Below are 22549 nucleotides of genomic sequence, written 5' to 3'. Positions count from 1 at the left end.
TTCCCTACAGTCTATATCTTCCATATCCTTTTCCACAGTAAATACTGATGCAAAATATTCATTTAGTATCTCCCCCATTTTCTGCGGCTCCACACAAAGGCCACCTTGCTGATCTTTGAGGGGCCCTGTTCTCTCCCTAGTTACCCTTCTGTCCTTAATATATTTGTAAAAACCCTTTGGATTCTCCTTAATTCCATTTGACAAAGCTATCTCATGTCCCCTTTTTGCCCTCCTGATTTCCCTCTTAAGTATACTCCTACTGCCTTTATACTCTTCTAAGGATTCACTCAATCCATCCTGTCTATACCTGACATATGCTTCCTTCTTTTTCTTAACCAAACCCTCAATTTCTTTAGTCATCCAGCATTCCCTATACCTACCAGCCTTTCCTTTCACCCTGACAGGAATATACTTTCTCTGGATTCTTGTTATCTCATTTCTGAAGGCTTCCCATTTTCCAGCCGTCCCTTTACCTGCGAACATCTGCCTTTCGAAAGTTCTTGCCTAATCCCGTTAAAATTGGCCTTTCTCCAAATTAGAACTTCAACTTTTAGAACTGATCTATCCTTTTCCATCATTGTTTTAAAACGAATAGAATTATGGTCACTGGCCCCAAAATGCTCCCCCACTGACACCTCAGTCACCTGCCCTGCCTTATTTCCCAAGAGTAGATCAGGTTTTGCACCTTCTCTAGTAGGTACATTCGCATACCGAATCAGAAAATTGTCTTGTATGCACTTAAAAAAATCCTCTCCATCGAAATCTTTAACACCATGGCGCCTGTGGGAGTGAGAGATATGGGGATTCTATGAGGTTTACTACCTGTGGGAGTGAGAGATACTGGGAATCTACAATGTTTACTATCTGTGGGAGTGAGAGATATGGGGATTCAATAGGGTTTACTACCTGTGGGAGTGACAGATACTGAAATTCTATCGTGTTTACTACCAGTGGGAGTGAGAGATCCTGGGAATCTGTAGTGTTTCCTACCTGTGGGAGTGAGAGGCACTGAGTCTCTATAGGCTTTACTACCTGTGGGAGTGAGGGATACTGGAATTCTATAGGGTTTACTACCTGTGGGAGTGAGAGATACTGAGACTCTATAGGCTTTACTACCTGTGGGAGTGAGGGATACTGGAATTCTATAGGGTTTACTACCTGTGGGAGTGAGAGATACTGAGACTCTATAGGCTTTACTACCTGTGGGAGTGAGAGATACTGGGAATCTATAGTGTTTACTACCTGTGGGAGTGAGACATACTGAGACTCTATAGGCTTTACTACCTGTGGGAGTGAGGGATACTGGGATTCTATAGTGGTTACTACCTGTGGGAGTGAGAGATACTGGGATTTTATTGGGTTTACTCCCTATGGGAGTGAGAGATACTGGGATTTTATAGGGTTTACTACCTTTGGGATTGAGAGATACTGGGATTCTATAGGGTTTACTACCTTTGGGATTGAGAGATACTGGGATTCTATAGGGTTTACTAACTGTGGGAGTGAGAGATACTGGGATTCTATAGGGTTTACTAACTGTGGGAGTGAGAGACTCTGGGATTCTATAGGGTTTACTACCTGTGGGAGTGAGAGATACTGGGATTCTATAGGGTTTACTACATGTGGGAGTGAGAGATACTGGGATTCTATAGGGTTTGCTACCTGTGGGAGTGAGACATACTGGGATTCTATAGGCTTTACTACGTGTGGGAGTGAGGGATACTGGGATTCTGTAGGGGTTACTATCTGTGGGAATGAGAGATACTGGGATTCTATAGGCTTTACAACCTGTGGGAGTGAGAGATACTGGGATTCTGTAGGCTTAACTACTTGAGGGAGTGAGAGATACTGGGATTCTATATGGTTTACTCCCTGTGGGAATGAGAGATACTGGGATTCTATAGGATTCACTAACTGTGGGAATGAGAGATACTGGGATTCTATAGTGTTCACTACCTGTGGGAGTGAGAGATACTGGGATTCTATATGGTTTACTCCCTGTGGGAATGAGAGATACTGGGATTCTATAGGATTTACTAACTGTGGGAATGAGAGATACTGGGATTCTATAGTGTTTACTACCTGTGGGAGTGAGAGATATGGGGATTTTATAGGGCTTACCACCTGTGGGAGTGAGAGATACTGGGATTCTGTAGGGTTTACTACCTGTGGGAGTGAGAGATACTGAGACTCTATAGGCTTTACTACCTGTGGGAGTGAGAGATACTGGGAATCTATAGTGTTTACTACCTGTGGGAGTGAGAGATACTGAGACTCTATAGGCTTTACTACCTGTGGGAGTGAGGGATACTGGAATTCTATAGGGTTTACTACCTGTGGGAGCGAGAGATACTGGGATTTTATTGGGTTTACTCCCTATGGGAGTGAGAGATACTAGGATTTTATAGGGTTTACTACCTTTGGGATTGAGAGATACTGGGATTCTATAGGGTTTACTAACTGTGGGAGTGAGAGATACTGGGATTCTATAGGGTTTACTAACTGTGGGAGTGAGAGACTCTGGGATTCTATAGGGTTTACTACCTGTGGGAGTGAGAGATACTGGGATTCTATAGGGTTTACTACATGTGGGAGTGAGAGATACTGGGATTCTATAGGGTTTACTACCTGTGGGAGTGAGACATACTGGGATTCTATAGGCTTTACTACGTGTGGGAGTGAGGGATACTGGGATTCTGTAGGGGTTACTATCTGTGGGAATGAGAGATACTGGGATTCTATAGGCTTTACAACCTGTGGGAGTGAGAGATACTGGGATTCTATAGGCTTAACTACCTGAGGGAGTGAGAGATACTGGGATTCTATATGGTTTACTCCCTGTGGGAATGAGAGATACTGGGATTCTATAGGATTCACTAACTGTGGGAATGAGAGATACTGGGATTCTATAGTGTTCACTACCTGTGGGAGTGAGAGATACTGGGATTCTATATGGTTTACTCCCTGTGGGAATGAGAGATACTGGGATTCTATAGGATTTACTAACTGTGGGAATGAGAGATACTGGGATTCTATAGTGTTTACTACCTGTGGGAGTGAGAGATATGGGGATTCTATAGGGCTTACCACCTGTGGGAGTGAGAGATACTGGGATTCTGTAGGGTTTACTACCTGTGGGAGTGAGAGATACTGAGACTCTATAGGCTTTACTCCCTGTGGGAGTGAGAGATACTGGGAATCTATAGTGTTTACTACCTGTGGGAGTGAGAGATACTGAGACTCTATAGGCTTTACTACCTGTGGGAGTGAGGGATACTGGAATTCTATAGGGTTTACTACCTGTGGGAGTGAGAGATACTGGGATTTTATTGGGTTTACTCCCTATGGGAGTGAGAGATACTGGGATTTTATAGGGTTTACTACCTTTGGGATTGAGAGATACTGGGATTCTATAGGGTTTACTACCTTTGGGATTGAGAGATACTGGGATTCTATAGGGTTTACTAACTGTGGGAGTGAGAGACTCTGGGATTCTATAGGGTTTACTACCTGTGGGAGTGAGAGATACTGGGATTCTATAGGGTTTACTACGTGTGGGAGTGAGAGATACTGGGATTCTATAGGGTTTACTACCTGTGGGAGTGAGACATACTGGGATTCTATAGGGTTTACTATGTGTGGGAGTGAGAGATACTGGGATTCTATAGGGTTTACTACCTGTGGGAGTGAGAGATACTGAGACTCTATAGTGTTTACTCCGTGTGAGAGTGAGAGATACTGGGATTCTATAGGGTTTACTACCTGTGGGAATGAGAGATACTGGGTTTCTATAGGGTTTACTACATGTGGGAGTGAGAGATACTGGGATTCTATAGGGTTTACTACCTCTGGGAATGAGAGATACTGGGATTCTATAGGGTTTACTACGTGTGGGAGTGAGAGATACTGGGATTCTATAGGGTTTACTACCTGTGGGAGATACTGGGATTCTATTGGGTTTACTACGTGTGGGAGTGAGAGATACTGGGATTCTATAGGGTTTACTATCTGTGGGAATGAGAGATACTGGGATTCTATAGGGTTTACTATGTGTGGGAGTGAGAGATCCAAACCAGTGGGTTTGTGAACAGAAGCGTAATCAGAAAGAAGGTATGAAGAGAGAGGGAGTTGCCTTTGCTGCCTCTTACCCTGCCTTATCTGGTTGGTTGAAAAACCTTGGTTATAGTGTAAGCGCTCTCCCTCTTACCAGGGGTTATCTCTCACTCTCTCAGAGCTTGCAGTGACACAGAATCCTTATTTATAGATCAAGGCATCAGCAAGACATCAGCCTGCTCCTGAACTGCTCCACTCTCACCGATCAGCGGCCTCCTCCCTCAGTCCCCAGGTGAACAGTCAGTGGTTCAATACAGCTGTGTTTACAGTGACCCCTAACATCAAACCTCTTCCCCACCCAACATTGGCCCCTCAGCGCCCTCAAATCCCCAATGTATCCTTCCATCTAACAGTCCACACTTCACACCCAGCATCGGCAGGGCTACTCGACTGTGGGAGCCATCAGCACTACACATGTTCCTCACAAGGAATAATCTTCAGCCTATCAACTCCCCTCCTCATCCAAAGAGTCAGCAAGGGCCAATGACAGCTACTAAACTGACAGAGGAATGGACCAGGGACAGATAACATTTGTTAGGAGTGTTATGTAGCGGTGCGGGTGCCACATTATAGGAAGGATGCGAATGTATTGATGAGAGCGCAGAGGCCATTGACAAGAATGGTTCCAGGAATGAGAAACTTCAGTGATAAGGATTTGTTGAAGAAGTAGGGGGCTGGAAAGGAGAAGGTTGAGAGTGAGATTTGATAGAGGTTTTCAAAATCACGAGTGGGCAAGAGAGAGTAGATTGGGGGAAAGTGTTCCCATTTGTAAGAGGAGAAAGTGAGGGCTGCAGATGCTGGAGATCAGAGCTGAAAATGTGTTGCTGGAAAAGCGCAGCAGGTCAGGCAGCATCCAAGAGTGTCCTGAAGAAGGGCTCATGCCCGAAACGTCGATTCTCCTGCTCCTTGGATGCTGCCTTGACAAAGGGTCAGTTAGACTCGAAACGTCAGCTCTTTTCTCTCCTTACAGATGCTGCCAGACCTGCTGAGATTTTCCAGCATTTTCTCTTTTGGTCTCAACACCATTGTTACTGAGAAACAAAGCAGTGAACCAGAGGGGAACTCAAGAAAGGAACAGAACAAGGAAGAGAGATGAAAGGAGGATAAGAGAGACAAATATGGAGACAGGTTAGGCGCAAGGGAGGGGAATCTCACATTATTCCATCAGAGCCCCTCCACATGCACTGTCTTAGTGAGGAAGATATTGGAGTCTGTCTGTTCATCCCACATCGCAGGGAGACCCCCAGGAAGTCAAGAGCAGGGTGGGTCCTGTTAACCAGGCAGCTAATGGAGATGAATAGAGACACAGGTAGTGCACTGGTGACAATGTAACACAATAACAGTCGTGCAGAGAACCCTTCCAACACACAGGCACACACATACGATCGGCTCTGCCACCCGATAACCTCATGGTTTGATTTGACTGTGGCCTCAGCCCCAATGTGCCACAACACACCAATAACCATTGACGCTCCCTCACCCCCATCTTTCCAAGGCAGTGTGAAAAATACTCAAAGTATTCCCCACCTCTGACTGGAGAAGTGACCCTCAGAGAGAGAGAAAACAAATCCTCATCTCTGTGTGCAATAGAGCCACAGAGATGTACAGCACAGAAACAGAACCTTTGGTCCAACTTGTCCATGCTGACCAGATATCCTAAATTAATTTGCTAGCATTTGGTGCAGTTCCCTCTATTCATATACATATCCAAATGCCTCTTGAATGTAATTGTACCAGTTCCTCTGGCAGCTCGTTCCATACACGCACCACCCTCTGCTTGAAAATGTTGCCCCTCAGGTCCCTTTTCAATCTTTCCCCTCTCACCTTAAACCCATGTCCTCTAGTTTGGACTCCCCTACTCTGGGAATAAAAAAAGCCCTTGGCTATGCACCCTCTCCATGCCCCTTCTTATTTTATAAACCTCTATAATGTCACCCCTCAACCTCTGATGCTCCAGGGAAAATAGCCCCAGCCTGTTCAACCTCTCCCTATAGCTCAAACCCTCCAAACATCGCAACATCCTTGTAGATCTTTTCTGAACCCTTTCAAGTTTAACAACCTCTTTCCGACAACAGGGAGACCAGAACTGAACGTAAGATTGCAAAAGTGGGGTGGCATAGTGGCTCAGTGGTTAGCACTGCTGTCTCATAGTGTCAGGGACCCGGGTTTGATTCCAGCCTCAGGTGACTGACTGTGTGGAGTTTGCATGGTCTCCCCGTGTCTGTGTGGATTTCCTCTGGGTGCTCCGGTTTCCTCCCACAATGCAAAAGGCATGCAAGTTAGCTGAATTGGACATGCTAAATTGCCGATAGCGTAGGTTAGTTGCATTAGTTGGGGGTAAATGTAGGTTTGTTGGGGAATGAGTCTGGGTGGGTTACTCTTTGGAGGTTTGGTGTGAATGTTGTGTCAACATGACCACCTAACTGCTATATTCAATGCACCGACTAATACTTGGTTACAAAAAACCTTCTTCACTATTTTATCCACCTGAGACTCCACTTTCAAGGGAAATTTCACATTTCTAAAGAGTGTTAGATTAGATTAGATTCCCTACAGTGTGGAAACAGGCTCTTCGGCCCAACCAGTCCACACCGACCCTCCAAAGAGTAACACACCCAGACCCTGACTAATGCAACTGACACTACAGGCAATTTAGCATGGCCAGTTCACCTAACTTGCATACTGTGGGAGGATACCCACACAGACAGTCGCCCGAGGCTGTCTGGGATCCTGGCTCTGTGAGGCAGCAGTGCTAACCACTGAGCCACCGTGCCACCCGTGTTGTTCTAGACTCTCCCACAAGGGTAAACATCCTCTCAGTATCTTACCTGTTTTTGAAAGGATCTCTTCCCATTCTTCTCAACTCAGGTAGGTACAGGCCGAAGCTGACTAATCATTCCACATTCCCCATTCCAGTCATCCCAGGAATCAGCTTCATTGAACTTTCCCAAACACAGTTAACCTGTTCTGAAATAAAGACACCAGCACAATACACCAGATGTGGTCCCAACAAAATACTGTGCACAGCTACAGTAAAATATCACGACTGTTTATAAAGCACAATTCTGTGGATGTGAGGGATCTGAAATAAAAGCAGAAAATGCTGAAGAAAGTCAGCAGGACTAGCAGTTCCTGGAAAGAGAAAAACAGAGTTTTGACTCTGATATGACTCTGCTGCAGAACTCCTGCTGACGGTCCATATTCCATTACACAAACAGGAAACAACAAGATTCCATTGCCTGCCTCATCAGTTGCTAGCATCTGCAGATTAACATTTCTCAGATTAATCTCCAATCGTCCAAGATAGATCGTAAATAAATCAGGACTCAGCATTGATCCTTGTTACATTCCATGAGCTACATTATACCTTCCCAAACTCCCTCAGTACTGACCCTCTGACAGTGCAGCACTCCCACAGTACTGATCCTCTGACAGTGCAGCACTCCCTCAGTACTGACCCTCTGACAGTGCAGCACTCCCTCAGTACTGACCCTCTGACAGTGCAGCACTCCCACAGTACTGATCCTCTGACAGTGCAGCACTCCCTCAGTACTGACCCTCTGACAGTGCAGCACCCCCTCAGTACTGACCCTCTGATAGTACAGCACTCCCTCAGTACTGACCCTCTGACAGTGCAGCACCCCCTCAGTACTGACCCTCTGATAGTACAGCACTCCCTCAGTACTGACCCTCTGACAGTGCAGCACTCCCTCAGTACTGACCCTCTGACAGTGCAGCACTCCCTCAGTACTGACTCTCTGACAGTGCAGCACTCCCTCAGCACTGACCCTCTGACAGAGCAGCACTCCCTCAGCACTGACTCTCCGACAGTGCTGCACTCCCTCAGTACTGACCCTCTGACAGTGCAGCACTCCCTCAGTACTGACTCTCTGACAGTGCAGCACTCCCTCAGCACTGACCCTCTGACAGTGCAGCACTCCCTCAGTACTGACCCTCCGACAGTGCTGCACTCCCTCAGTACTGACCCTCTGACAGTGCAGCACTCCCTCAGTACTGACTCTCTGACAGTGCAGCACTCCCTCAGCACTGACCCTCTGACAGAGCAGCACTCCCTCAGCACTGACTCTCCGACAGTGCAACACTCCCTCAGTACTGACCCCCTGACAGTACAGCACTCCCTCAGTACTGACTCTCTGACAGTGCAGCACTCCCTCAGTACTGACCCTCTGACAGTGCAGCACTCCCTCAGCACTGACTCTCCGACAGTGCAACACTCCCTCAGTACTGACCCTCTGACAGTGCAGCACTCCCTCAGTACTGACTCTCTGACAGTGCAGCACTCCATCAGTACTGACCCTCTGACAGTGCAGCACTCCCTCAGCACTGACTCTCCGACAGTGCAACACTCCCTCAGTACTGACCCCCTGACAGTACAGCACTCCCTCAGTACTGACCCTCTGACAGTGCAGCACTCCCTCAATACTGACCCTCCAACAGTGCAGCACTCCCTCAGTACTGACCCTCTGACAGTGCAGCACTCCCTCAGCACTGACCCTCTGACAGTGCAGGACTCCCTCAGCACTGACCCTTGACAGTGCAGCACTCCCTCAGCACTGACTCTCCGACAGTGCAGCACTCCCTCAGTACTGACCCTCTGACAGTGCAGCTGTCCCTCAGTACTGACCCTCTGACAGTGCAGCACTCCCTCAGCACTGACCCTCTGACAGAGCAGCACTCCCTCAGCACTGACTCTCCGACAGTGCAGCACTCCCTCAGTACTGACCCTTGACAGAGCAGCACTCCCTCAGCACTGACTCTCCGACAGTGCAGCACTCCCTCAGTACTGACCCTTGACAGTGCAGCTCTCCCTCAGTACTGACCCTCTGACAGTGCAGCTCTCCCTCAGCACTGACCCTTGACAGTGCAGCTCTCCCTCAGCACTGACCCTCTGACAGTGCAGCTCTCCCTCAGCACTGACCCTTGACAGTGCAGCTCTCCCTCAGCACTGACCCTTGACAGTGCAGCTCTCCCTCAGCACTGACCCTCTGACAGTGCAGCTCTCCCTCAGTACTGACCTTCTAAAAGTGCAGCACTCCCTCAGTACTGACCTTCTAAAAGTGCAGCATTCTGTCAGCACTGACCCTTGTTGACAATGATGATGTTCTGACCTGGAAGAAACACTCCCTTCACACCTTCTGAAAGGATCGCTGGGGCCCCTCACTTTCTCATGGATTGTAGCCTGGTCTTAGGAAGGTGGATAGAGTGGACAATTGCCTGTGAGTGGCCAGACTATCCCAATTTTGACCACTCTGACATAGTCCCTTCTAATTGAACAACCAGAGGGGATTGGGCTGGAATAGAAACTGAAGAGCTTGAGGAAGGAAAGATCGGGACATGCAGTTAATGGCCAATAGAGACAGGTGTGTTCCACATTTGTTCTGAATGTATCATTTTGATTTGACTGTACTTGGACTGTCCACTGGTTTTCATGAGGTCTGGCATTGTACCTCCACAGTAGAGGTAGAAAGCCCTCAGTTTCCCCTGATGGAGAGAACAAAGAACAAAGAAAATTACAGCACAGGAACAGGCCCTTCGGCCCTCCAAGCCTGCACCAATCCAGATTCTCTACCTAAATCTGTTGCCTATTTTCTAAGGATCTGGATCCCTCTGCTCCCCGCCCATTCGTGTATCTGTCTGGATACATCTTAAAGACGCTATCGTTCCTGCACCTACCATCTCCTCTGGCAATGTGTTCCAGACACACACCACCCTCTACGTGAAGAACTTTCCACGCATATCTTCCTTAAATCTTTCCTCTCTCAGTTTGAACTCGTGATCCCTAGTAATTGAGTCCCCCACTCTGGGAAAAAGCTTCTTGCTATCCACCCTGTTGACACCTGTCATGATTTTGTAGACCTCAATCAAGTCCCCCCTCAACCTTCTCCTTTCCAATGTAAATAATCCTAATCTACTCAACCTCTCTTCATACCAGGCACCCTCCATACCAGGCAACATCCTGGTGAACCTCCTCTGCATCCTCTCCAAAGCATCCACATCCTTTTGGTAAATGTGGTGACCAGAACAGTATTCCAAATGTGGCCGAAGCAAAGTCTGTAACATGACCTGCCAATTCTTGTGCTCAATAGTTAAAAAATGTGGTGCTGGAAAAACACAGCAGGGCAGGCAGCATCCGAGGAGCAGGAGAATCAACGTTTCGAGCATAAGCCCTTCTTCAGGAATGCAGGCCTGCTGTGTTTTTCCAGCACCACATTTTTCAACTCTGGTCTCCAGCATCTGCAGTCCTCACTTTCTCCTAGTTGTACTCAATATCCTTTCGAATGAAGGCATGCCGTATGCCTTCTTGACCACTCTATCGACCTGCGTTGCCACCATCAGGGTACAGTGGACCTGAACACCCAGATCTCTCTGTACATCAATTTTCCCCAGGGCTTTTCCATTTACTCTATAGTTGCTCTTGAATTGGACCTTCCAAAATGCATCACCTCGCATTTGTCCGGATTGAACTCTATCTGCCATTTCTCTGCCCAGCTCACCATTCTACTCTATTCTCTGACAGTCCCCTTCACTATCTGCTACTCCACCAATCTGAGTGTCATCTGTAAGCTTGCTAATCAGACCATCTACACCTTCCTCCAGATCATTGATGTATATCACAAACAACAGTGGTCCCAACACAGATCCCTGTGGGACACCGCTGGTCAGAGGTCTCCATTCTGAGAAACTCCCTTCCACTACTGCTCTCTGTCTCCTGTTACCCAACCAGTTCTCTGTCCATCTAGCGAGAACACCCTGGACCCCATGCGACTTCATGAGAGAGAGAGAGAGAGAGAGAGAGACAAAGACAGAGACAGAGAGAGAAAGAGAGAGAAACTGGTTTGTGTACGGGATGTTGCATTGATAAAGCCCCTATCAAAAGCATAGGCTGTCTCAAAGTGCTGCTGGCCAGCCATGATGTGTTGTCACTGTTTAAGTGGAGAGTAAACCCTGCAGATTATTTCTGTGTAGCAAGATCCCATGGACATCATCGTGCTAATGACCTGGTTACTGGGAAAGGGAGTGGCAGGAGCCTCACTCATAGATTCAAGTGCCCCTGGAGGATGCAGAGAGTAAGTACCAGCCTGACAGCCATGTGTAGTATTGAGGGGAAACAGCACGGCTGGAGAAGCTGATTAGAAACTGCATTCTTAGCCAGATGTCCGAAAAACCCCTCTAGCATGGCCTGACAAAGAGCAGAAGGACAATCTCAATGGTGTCCTGTTTCTTATTTAACCCTCAATCACAGTGCTACCTCAGTATTGAGGCATTGCTGTCTTTGGGATCTTGCTGTGCACAACTGGGCAGCTCTGTTTCGTACCTGACAACGGGGACCAGATACTTCAAAAACAGTGGGACGGCCTTCATTTACAAAAGTGGTGTCTCATTTTCTGGAAGTTTGTTTCGGTGTCAGCTCTGTCTGTAAGGGGCTGTGTTGGAGGCTAAGCCAGACCTGAGACAGATCCCTAGTTGGTTCTCTTCAGTTTTCCCCGAGGGCTGTCCTGTGGTAAAACTCACTGGTTGAATCTTACTGGTACCAGTCCACATCACAGCAACAATGATGGATCCTTTGTCACGACTACTTTCAATAGACTGGATCTGGAACTGTCTAAAACTTTGGTTACAACACAGCTCGAGTATTGCATGCAGTTCTGGAATCCACATTGTAGGAGGGTAATGAAAGCCTGGAGAGGGTGCAGAGGAGATTTACCAGAATGTTGCCTGGGCTGGAGAATTTCAGTGATGCAGAGAGATTGGACAGACTGGCATAATGTTACTTGGAGCAGAGCAGATTTAGTGGGGACATGATTGAGGGGCAGAACTGGAGTACACAGGAAGAAACATTTCCCCAGTGATCGGGGGAATGGATTTAAGTGAAGGGGTTGAAAGTTCAGGGGAATTTGAGGGAAAACCTTTCTACCCAGAGGATGGTGGGGATCTGGAACTCACCGCCTGTCATGGTGTAAACCATGGCCGAAACCCTCAAAACATTGAATAAGCATTTAGACGTGCACTTTCAATGCCATGGCACCATGGGTTAGCTGGAGTTAGAGTGTACAGGTCAAGAGTGTGGTGCTGGAAAAGCACAGCAGGTCAGGCTGCGTCTGAGAAGGAGAGAAATCAATGTTTCAGGCAAAAGTCCATCATCAGGAAGGGCCTGATGAATGGCTTTTGCCTGAAACGTCGATTCTCTTGCTGATTCCTGATGAAGGGTTTTTGCCCGAAATGTCGATTCTCCTGCTTCTCGGATGCTGCCTGACCTGCTGTACTTTTCCAGCACCATCCAGCACCACACTCTCGATTCTGATCTCCAGCACCTGCAGTCCTCACTTTCGCTTAGTGTAGATAAGTGGTTGTATTTGACCAGCATAGACACGATAGGCTGATGGGCCTTTTTCCGTGCTATAGGCCTCTATGATTCTTTGACTCTGTAACAGCACAAACAATATCGCTTGGTTTAACGCTGCTTTGCATGTAACTGAATGCTTTGTGTAATACAGCAGCACGGTGGCTCAGTGGTTAGCACTGCTGGCTCACAGCACCAGGGTCCCAGGTTCGATTCCAGCCTTGGGCAACTGTGGGTGTGGAGTTTGCACATTCTCCCTGTGTCTGTGTGGGTTTCCTCCCACATCTTTCCCAAAGATGTGCAGGTCAGGTGAATTGGCCATGCTCAATTGTCCGTAGTGTTAGGTGCATTAATTGGAAGGAAATGGTTCTGGGTGGGTTACTCTTTGGAGGGTCAGTGTGGACTGGTTGGGCCGAAGGGCCTGTTTCCACTCTGTAGGAAATCTACACATTTCGTACCATACTAGTGGAAAAAAACATTCTTGTGTATATAACACACCCCATGTTACTGTGTATTACACTCCTGGATGTGGAACATCCATATATTAGGGGTGTAAGAATAGTTATATAAAACACCTTATAAGTGTGTATATATGAGTATAAGATTATTGTATATATAAGATCCTCTGTTACTCAATATTATTGAAATCTGTCAGTTGATTAATTAAAAAGAATTTAAGCCATAAGTACTAAGGTAACCTGGAGCACTGTTATTTAGTGTAAAAAGATGGTGCTATTTTCTGGGTCTGTAGATTGTGAAGGAGCAAAGATGGTCTTTAGTAGAGTGATATGCTTCTCCTGTCAGATGTGGAAGTTTAGGGAGAGTTTCCATGTGACTGATGATTATGTCTGCAGGAAGTGTCTTTGGTTGTGAATCCTACCAATGGCATGGATCGGTTGAAGCAACAGTTAGCGGCAATGAGGAATTTACAGGAACTCGAGGGTGTGATGAACAGCAGTTATAGGAAGGGAGAAAAGCTGCAGATACAGTCAGGTAGATGGGTTACCTCCAGGAAAGGTAGGAGGGGTAGGCAGGTAGTGCAGGAGTCTCCTGTGGCTATCCCCATCTCAAAATATAGGGGGTGACAGACTCTCAGGGGAATGTAGCATGAACAGCCAAGTTTCTGGTACAAAGACTGGCACTAATGTAATGAGGGGTACGTGGGGTTCCAAGTGACAGAATGTGATAGTCAGGAGCACTGACAGATGTTTCTGCAGTGAAAAATCAGAATGGTAGGTTGCTTCCCTGGTGCCAAGATCAAGCAAGTCTCAGAGAGGGTTCAGAATGTACTCAAAGGGGAGAGGGACCAGCAGGAGGTCATTGTACACATTGGAACCAATGACATAGGAAGGGAAAAGGATGAGATTCTGAAGGGAGATTAGGCAAGAATTTAAAAAGGAGGTCCTCTAGAGTAGTAATCTCTGGATTACTCCCAGTGCTACGAGCTAGTGAGGGCAGGAATAGGATAGAACAGATGAATGCATGGCTGAGGAGCTGGTGTCTGGGAGAAGGATTCACATTTTTGGATCATTGGAATCTCTACTGGGGTCGAAGTGACCTGCACAAGAATGATACATTGCACCTGAAATGCAAATAGACTAGTATACAGGCAGGGAGATTCACTTGGGGGGATTTAAACTAGTAAGGTGTGGGGGTGGAACCCAGGGAGATAGTGAGGAAAGAGATCAATCTGAGACTGGTCCAGTCGGGAAAAGGAGCAAGTCAGTCAGGGCAGGAAGGAACAAAGCAGAGAGCAAGGTAGGACTGATAAATTTATTTCAATGTAAGGGGCCTAACAGGGGAGACAGATGAACTCAGGGCATGGTTAGGAACATGGGACTGGGATATCATAGCAATTACAGAAACATGGCTCAGGGATGGGCAGGACTGGCAGCTTAATGTTCCAGGATACAAATGGTGTAGGAACAATAGAAAAGAAGGCAAGAGAGGAGGGGGAGTGGTGTTTTTGATAAGGGATAGCATTACTGCTGTACTGAGAAGGGATATTCCTGGGAATATGTCCAGGGAAGATATTTGGGTGGAACTGAGAAATAAGAAAGGCATGATCACCTGACTGGAATGTATAATAGACCCCATAATAGTTGCGGGAAATTGAGAAAAAAATTTGTAAGGAGATGTCAGTTATCTGTAAGAATAATAGGTTAGTTAGGGTCAGGGATTTTAACTTTCCAAACAAAGTGTTTAGGAATTGCCACAGTGCTTGGGGTTTAGATGGAGAGGAATATGTTAAGAGTGTACAAGACAATTTTCTGACTCAGTATGTGGATGTACCTACTAGAGAAGGTGCAAAACTTGACCAACTCTTGGGAAATAAGGCAGGGCAGGTGACTGAGGTGTCAGAGGGGGAGCACTTTGGGGCCATCGACCATAATTCTACTCATTTTAAAATAGTGATGGAAAAGGATAGACCAGATCTAAAAGTTGAAGTTCTAAATTGGAGAAAGGCCAATTTTGATGGTATCAGACAAGAACTTTCAAAAGCTGACTGGAGGCAGATATTCGCAGGTAAAGGGACGGCTGGAAAATGGGAAGCCTTCAGAGGCGGCATGGTGGCACAGTGGTTAGCACTGCTGCCTCACAGCGCCAGAGACCCAGGTTCAATTCCCGCCTCAGGCGACTGACTGTGTGGAGTTTGCACATTCTCCCTGTGTCTGCGTGGGTTTCCTCCGGGTGCTCCGGTTTCCTCCCACAGTCCAAAGATGTGCACGTCAGGTGAATTGGCCATGCTAAATTGCCTGTAGTGTTAGGTAAAGGGGTAAATGTACGGGAATGGCTGGGTTGTGGGTTGGTGTGGACTTGTTGGGCCGAAGGGCCTGTTTCCACACTGTAGGTAATCTAATCTAATCTAAATGAGATAACGAGAGTTCAGAGACAGTACTTCCACTGTTAGGGTGAAAGGTAAGGCTGGTAGGTGTAGGGAATATTGGATGACTAGAGAAATTGAGGTTTTGGTTAAGAAAAGGTAGGAAGCATATGTCAGGTCGATCTCTCCATTCTATACAGGAGAGTCCGAGATGATCCTTAAAAGATTATAAAGGCAATAGGGGTATACTTAAGAGGGAAATCAGGAGGGCAAAAAGGGGACATGAGATAGCTTTGTCAAATAGGGTTAAGGAGAATCCAAAGGGTTTTTATAAATTCATTAAGGATAAAAGGGTAACTAGGGAGAGAATAGGGCCCCTCAAAGATCAGCAAGGCAGCTTATATGTTAATTGCAGGAGATGGGGGAGATACTAAACAAGTATTTTGCTTCAGTGTTTATCATGGAGAAGGAATAGAAGATATAGAACGTAGGGCAACAGATGGTGACATCTCGGAAAATGTCCATGTTACAGAGGAGGAAGGGCTGGGTTTCTTGAAATGCGTAAAAGTGGATAAATCCACAGGACTTTATCAGGTGTACCCTTGAACTCTATGGAAAGCGAGGGCTCCTTGCTGCGATATTTGTATCATTGATAGTCACAGGTGAGGTGCCGGAAGACTGGAGGTTGGCTAACGTGGTGCCACTGTTTAAGAAGGGCGGTAAAGACAAGCCAGGGAACTATAAACCAGTGAGCCGGACATCGGTGGTGGGCAAGTTGTTGGAGGGAATCCTGAGGGACAGGACGTACATGTATTTGGAAAGGCAAGGACTGATTTGGGATAGTCAACATCGCTTTGTGCATGGGAAAAGTCTCACAAACTTGATTGAGTTTTTGGAAGAAGTAACAAAGAAGATTGATGAGGGCAGAGCAGTTGACATGATCTATATGGACTTCAGTAAGGTGTTCGACAAGGTTCCCCATGGGAGACTGGTGAGTAACATTAGACTTCATGGAATACAGGGAGAACTAGCCATTTGGATACAGAACTGGCTCAAAGGTAGAAGACAGAGGATGGTGGTAGAGGGTTGTTTTTCAGACTGGAGGCCTGTGACCAGTGGAGTGCCACAAGGATCGGTGCTGGGCCCTCTACTTTTTGTCATTTACATAAATGATTTGGATGAGAGGTATAGTTAGAAAGTTTGTAGATGACACCAAAATTGGAGGTTAGATTAGATTAGATTAGATTACTTACAGTGTGGAAACAGGCCCTTCGGCCCAACAAGTCCACACCGCCCCGCCGAAGCGCAACCCACCCATACCCCTACATTTACCCCTTACCTAACACTACGGGCAATTTATCATGGCCAATTCACCTGACCTGCACATCTTTGGACTGTGGGAGGAAACCGGAGCACCCGGAGGAAACCCGCACAGACACGGGGAGAACGTGCAAACTCCACACAGTCAGTCGCCTGAGGCGGGAATTGAACCCGGATCTCTGGCGCTGTGAGGCAGCAGTGCTAACCACTGTGCCACCGTGCTGCCCAGGTGTAGTGGACAGCGAAGAGGGTCACCTCAGATTACAACAGGATCTTGACCAGATGGGCCAGTGGGCTGAGAAGTGGCAGATGGAGTTTAATTCAGATAAATGCGAGCTGCTACATTTTGTGAAAGTAAATCTTAGCAGGACTGATACACTTAATGGTAAGGTCCTAGGGAGTGTTGCTGAACAAAGAGATCTTGGAGTGCAGGTTCATAGCTCCTTGAAAGTGGAGTCACAGGTAGATAGGATAGTGAAGAAGGCATTTGGTGTGCATGCCTTTATTGGTCAGAGTATTGAGTACAGGAGTTGGGAGGTCATGTTGCAGCTGTACAGGACATTGGTTCGGCCACTGTTGGAATACTGCATGCAATTCTGGTTTCCTTTGTATCAGAAAGATGTTGTGAAACTTGAAAGGGTTCAGAAAAGATTTACAAGGATGTTGCCAGGGTTGGAGGGTTTGAGCTACAGGGAGAGGCTGAACAGGCTGGGGCTGTTTTCCCTGGAGCGTCAGAGGCTGAAGAGATTTGTAAAATCGTGAGGGGCATGGATAGGATAAATAGGCAAAGTATTTTCTTTGGGGTTGGGGAGTCCAGAGGGCATAGGGTTAGATTAAGTTACTTACAGTGTGGAAAGAGGCCCTTCAGCCCAACAAGTCTACACCAACCTGCCAAAGCACAAACCACCCATACACCTAACACTATGGGCAATTTAGCATGGCCAATTCACCTGGCCTACACATCTTTGGCCTGTGGGAGGAAACCCACACAGATACAGGGAGAATGTGCAAGTTCCATACAGTCAGTCGCCTGAGGCAGGAATTGAACCTGGGTCTCTGGCGCTGTGAGGTAGCAGTACTAACCACTATGCCACCCATAGGGTGAGAGGGGAAAGATATAAAAGAGACCTAAGGGGCAATTTTTTCATGCACAGGATGGTGTGTGTATGGAATGAGCTGCTAGAGGATGTGGTGGAGGCTGGTACAACTGCAACATTTAAGCGGCATTTGGATGGGTATATGAATAGGAAGGGTTTGGAGGGATATGGGCCGGGTGCTGGCAGGTGGGACTAGATTGGGTTGGGATATCTGGTCAGCATGGACGGGTTGGACCGAAGGGTCTGTTTCTGTGCTGTACATCTCTATGACTGTCTGACTCTAAAATACTCCAGTACACTTAACTCCCTGTGATTCTGAATGCAAAAGTCCTGTTTCCTTTATTATACTCTGTACAAAACTCTTTTCATTTTAAACACTATGTGATGGTTCATAAAATACCACACTAGATTAGAATCCCTACAGTGTGGAAACAGGCCCTTCGGCCCAACAAGTCCACACCAACCTGCCACCCACCCATAACCCTACATTTACTCTATACCTAACACTACGGGCAATTTAGCATGGCCAATTCACCTGACCTGCACATCTTTGGGCTGTGGGAGGAAACCGGAGCACCCGGAGGAAACCCACGCAGACACGGGGAGAATGCGCAGACTCCACTCAGACAGTCACTCAAGGCTGGAATATGAACCCGGGACCCTGGTGCTGCAGTGCTAACCACTGAGCCACCATGCCACCCTTTAAACTAGTTGTAACAGTTCATCTGTCAATGGGTATATACAACATATCCTACCTTACTGCAGACATCTCTATCATACATATAACACACCTCATGTTATTGCATGCAACTTTCCTGTACAGGTCGTTCTGCTATAATGTGACATTTGTGTTCCTCTGTGACCTCGCACTACAAAAAATTGTGCTATGGAAAACCGCCAAAGAAAATCATGCTATAGAAGATCACTAATCGAATATAGCTATACTCGTTCAGTAGAAAGCTCACATTGTCTAAACAACATCCACAATTCATCATTCGAAATATAGCAAATTTGTACTGACAAAACGCGCATGATAGCAGAACGACCTGTACTCGTTGCACTCCAATGTGTTACTGGATATAACACTCCTGAAACTCCTCAATATACAGCACCATCTCTTATTCTCTGTATAAAACTGCTGAACATATAACCCACCCATCTGATACAGCATCTAACACAGCAGCACTTTAACAGCACATCTGTTCGGATAAAGATGAGGAGGAACCTTTTTTCTCTCTCTCAGAGGCTAGTGAATCTGTGGGTTTTGTTTTACTGCAGAGGGCTGTTGAGGCTGGGTCATTAGGTATATTCAAGGCTGACACAGGTCGATTTTTAATCATTAAAGTTTATGGGGAAAAGGCAGGAATGTGGAAGCTGAGGATTTACAGATCAGCCAGACCTCAGTGAATGGCAAAACACACTTGATGGGCTACGATGCCTCATGGTCCTTCCAGATGGAACACTTCTGTATGCATAACAGACTGTATTTAAATGGGTATCACGCTGTGCTGTGTATATAACAGGCTGTATTTCACTGCTTAGAATACTACCCTGTATATACAACAGACCCTATTTTATTGTGTGTAACATTTCTCTGTTTGCATGGTGGACCGTAACCTACTAAGTCTAATACTTCTCATGCATATAACAGGCCATTTATTACTCATTTTTACTCATGGTCTGTGTATGTATAAACACTGCTTGTACATAGAGCAGATTGTATTTTACTGGGTAGAATACTTATATGACAGATCAAATGCAGTGCATACAACATTGCTGGGTATGCTTAAAACACCACATTTTACAGGATAAGATACTGAAGTCTGTATGCTGTATTTTACTGGATATAACACAGCTCGATATATGCAGAGCTTATTTTATGGGGCATAATTCTGCACTATAAATATAAAACAGTATGTTTTACTGAGTAGAACATTGTTCTCTATGCAAAACAGATCTTTTTTGTTGGTTAGAAAAGTGCTCTGAATTTATATCAAACCATGTTTTTCCGGGTATAATCCTGTGCCATATGTAACCGACTGCATTTCACTGCATGCAACATCGCTTTGTATGTATCATGGGAACAAAGAACTTTACATTATAGAAGAAGGCCATTATACTCATCAGATCCTGACACAGTTACCCAGCTCGATCCACTCTTTAGCCTCGTCTCCGAAGCCCTCTAACTTTATCACCTTCAAATATATATCCAGCTCCTTTTTGAAATCCGCCTCCACTACTCTCTCAGGCAGCACATTCCAGATCCTGACAACGCCCTGAGTAAAGAAATTGCTCCTCATCTCATTCCTAGCTCTCTTGCTGACAATTTTGAAATTTTGACCCCTGAGTTACTGACACACCAAATCAGTGGAAACAAAATATTCTCTTTATCGTCTCAAAATTGTTCATAACTTTGAACATCTCAATAAGGTCACCTCTTATTCGTCATTGTGACAAGGATAATAAGCTAAATTTCTCGAAGCTGTCCTTGTATCTAAAATCCTTCATTCCTGGGGAGCATTCTAGTAAATCTCCTTTGCACTCTCTCCAGGGCTTTTACATTGTTCCTTAACTCAGGGTGACCAGACTGAACACAATGCTGCACCTGATTTGTAGAGGTGTAGCTTCATTTCCTTGCTTTTATACTCTATGTTTCTATTTGTAAACCTAAGGATCCTACAAGGCTCCTTCACAACTGTTTCAACATCTTCAGAGAATGATGCGTGAGGTCCATTTGCTCCTGTATTTTCCTTCAATTTATACCTTTGAGCATGCATGGTTTCTCCATGTTCCTTGACCCAAATGACCTGACATTTCTCTGCATTGAGATTCATCTGGCTATTTCGTCCACGTGTCAATAACTGAACATTTAGCTTGGTATTCATTTCAAATGCCCCATGACCTCTTTCCGAGTCAGTGTGTCAGCTACTTTTAAGAGAAATGACCACTTAAGACAACATTTCACACTCAAAATCACTTGAAACATGGCATTCCACAAGAAATTTCCTACCAAGGTATTACCTACTAACTTACTAGCCCAGATATGAAGGCACCTGTGAATGTTTGCAACTGTTAACTTGTCCGAAAACAATCTGTTAGATTCTTCAATATCACATCAAATTAAATTTCTATATTCCAAGGGATTAACATAAACTTAACCACAATGGTTTGAGAGATACGCTGCTGGATGCAAACCCTCATCAGCCCTCAACCCTTCAGTTTCCCACAAGTCTTGGTGATATCTGCTCTTGTCTAATTATGACCTCTTGCGCATTTCTGGTTTCGATTGTTCTAACATTGTCAAGAATGCCTTCAGCTGCCTGGGTTCCAAACTCTGGAATTTCTCTCACTAAACCTTTCCATCTCTTTACATCCCCCCCTCCCCTCCTCTCTTTACCCTCTTTGAAAACACTGCTTAAACTCTCTCTCCCTTTGTTGACCTGCATGAATGTCTCTGAATGTGTCAGATTGGGTTTGGTATTCCTTCTTATTGGTGAGGGTCGGGAGACTAAACAAAGGGAGAAGTTTTGCGTAAAGTTTGAATGCTGTTTAAATCTGATCTAACATTTAATTGCATTCTCTCTCTCTCTCTCTCTCTCTCTCTCTCTCTCTCGTAAAGGTGCCAGAAATGTTAGGCTTTGCATCAGGAAGCACTCATTCCGTTTTGGATCAGACGTTTGGACATGCAAGGGAATCCAATGGAAAGGATTCTCTTCTTCCGATGCAGGATTCAGGGAACTTACACTCGCAGCATCTGAGGCTAGCAGAGACGGGGACGGAGAGGCAATCTTGTGAGCTGCTGCCCCCTCAGTCATTGGCGGAGGACATGCTATCCAAGGCAACAAGTTATGACACGGTTTACGATATCCGGATCCAGGACCTCGACGCTCATTTCTCCTTTGAGGGGAGCAGCTTTTTCGATCTTCCGATGCTTGGCCTCAGCCCATTGCCCATTGACGATCCCGACTTCCCCCTCAGCCCCCACATCATAAAGCGAAGACGAGGGGGCATCGTGGAGCAGAGGGACATCATCAAAGCTCACCAGGCCCATAAAATGCAGAGCACGCCGCAGGCCAAACGCAAGGAATGGGAGTAAGTACCAGCCGGTGCCATCTGCAGATGGAACCATGCCACCTTTGTCCTCTCACTAGCTGCTCTCGATTCTGGCTGTCCAGGTGATGCAACAGGGCGATAAGACAAACCAATGCCAACTGGCACTCAAATACAAACACGTCATTCAAGAGGAAGGGTCGGGGCTGAAGGGCTGGTGAAGGAAAGAAACAGCACAGTAAACCACACCAACTAACATGTCACATCACATCATCTGGAGTCCGAGACCTAGACGGAAGGAGAGAGTGAGGGAGAGGGCAGTGAGTGAATAAGGGAGGGATGAGGGAGGGAGGGGAGAGTGAGGGAGAGAGGGGTGAGTGAGGGAGGGAGGGGTGAGTGAATAATGGAGGGAAGAGTGAGGGAGGGAGGGGAGAGTGAGGGAGGAGTGAGGGAGGGAGGGATGAGTGAATAATGGAGGGGAGAGTGAGGGAGGGAGGGGAGAGTCAGGGAGGAGTCAGTGAGGCAGGGAGGGGAGAGTGAGGGAGGGAAGGGTGAGTGAGGGAAGGGAGGGAGAGGTGAGTGAATAGAGAGGAGAGTGAGGAAGGGAAGGGAGAGTGAATAATGGAGGGGAGAGTGAGGGAAGAGAAAGTGAGGCAGGGAGGGGAGAGTAGTAATGGAGGGGAGAGTGAGGGAGGGAGGGGTGAGTGAATAATAGAGGGGAGAGTGAGGGAGGGAGGGGAGAGTGAGGGAGGAGTGAGTGAGGCAGGGAGGGGAGAGTGAATG

The 22549-nt window shown here is 46.5% G+C and overlaps 1 protein-coding gene across 1 annotated transcript in view; it reads left to right on the top strand.

The window, feature by feature from the left end:
* LOC140479529 (probable voltage-dependent R-type calcium channel subunit alpha-1E) overlaps nucleotides 1-22549 on the top strand; it is a 1102593-nt gene that overhangs the window by 29208 nt on the left and 1050836 nt on the right. Inside the window, exon 2 of the mRNA XM_072573344.1 lies at nucleotides 21336-21808. Coding sequence (XP_072429445.1) covers nucleotides 21345-21808 — 464 coding nt within the window. The 5' untranslated portion in view covers nucleotides 21336-21344. The remainder of the gene's footprint in view (nucleotides 1-21335; nucleotides 21809-22549) is intronic.

This window comes from Chiloscyllium punctatum, chromosome 7 (assembly GCF_047496795.1).
Source record: "Chiloscyllium punctatum isolate Juve2018m chromosome 7, sChiPun1.3, whole genome shotgun sequence".
NCBI lineage: Eukaryota > Metazoa > Chordata > Chondrichthyes > Orectolobiformes > Hemiscylliidae > Chiloscyllium > Chiloscyllium punctatum.
Note: the sequence above shows the minus strand (reverse complement) of the source record. Positions and strands in the feature narration are given on the sequence as shown.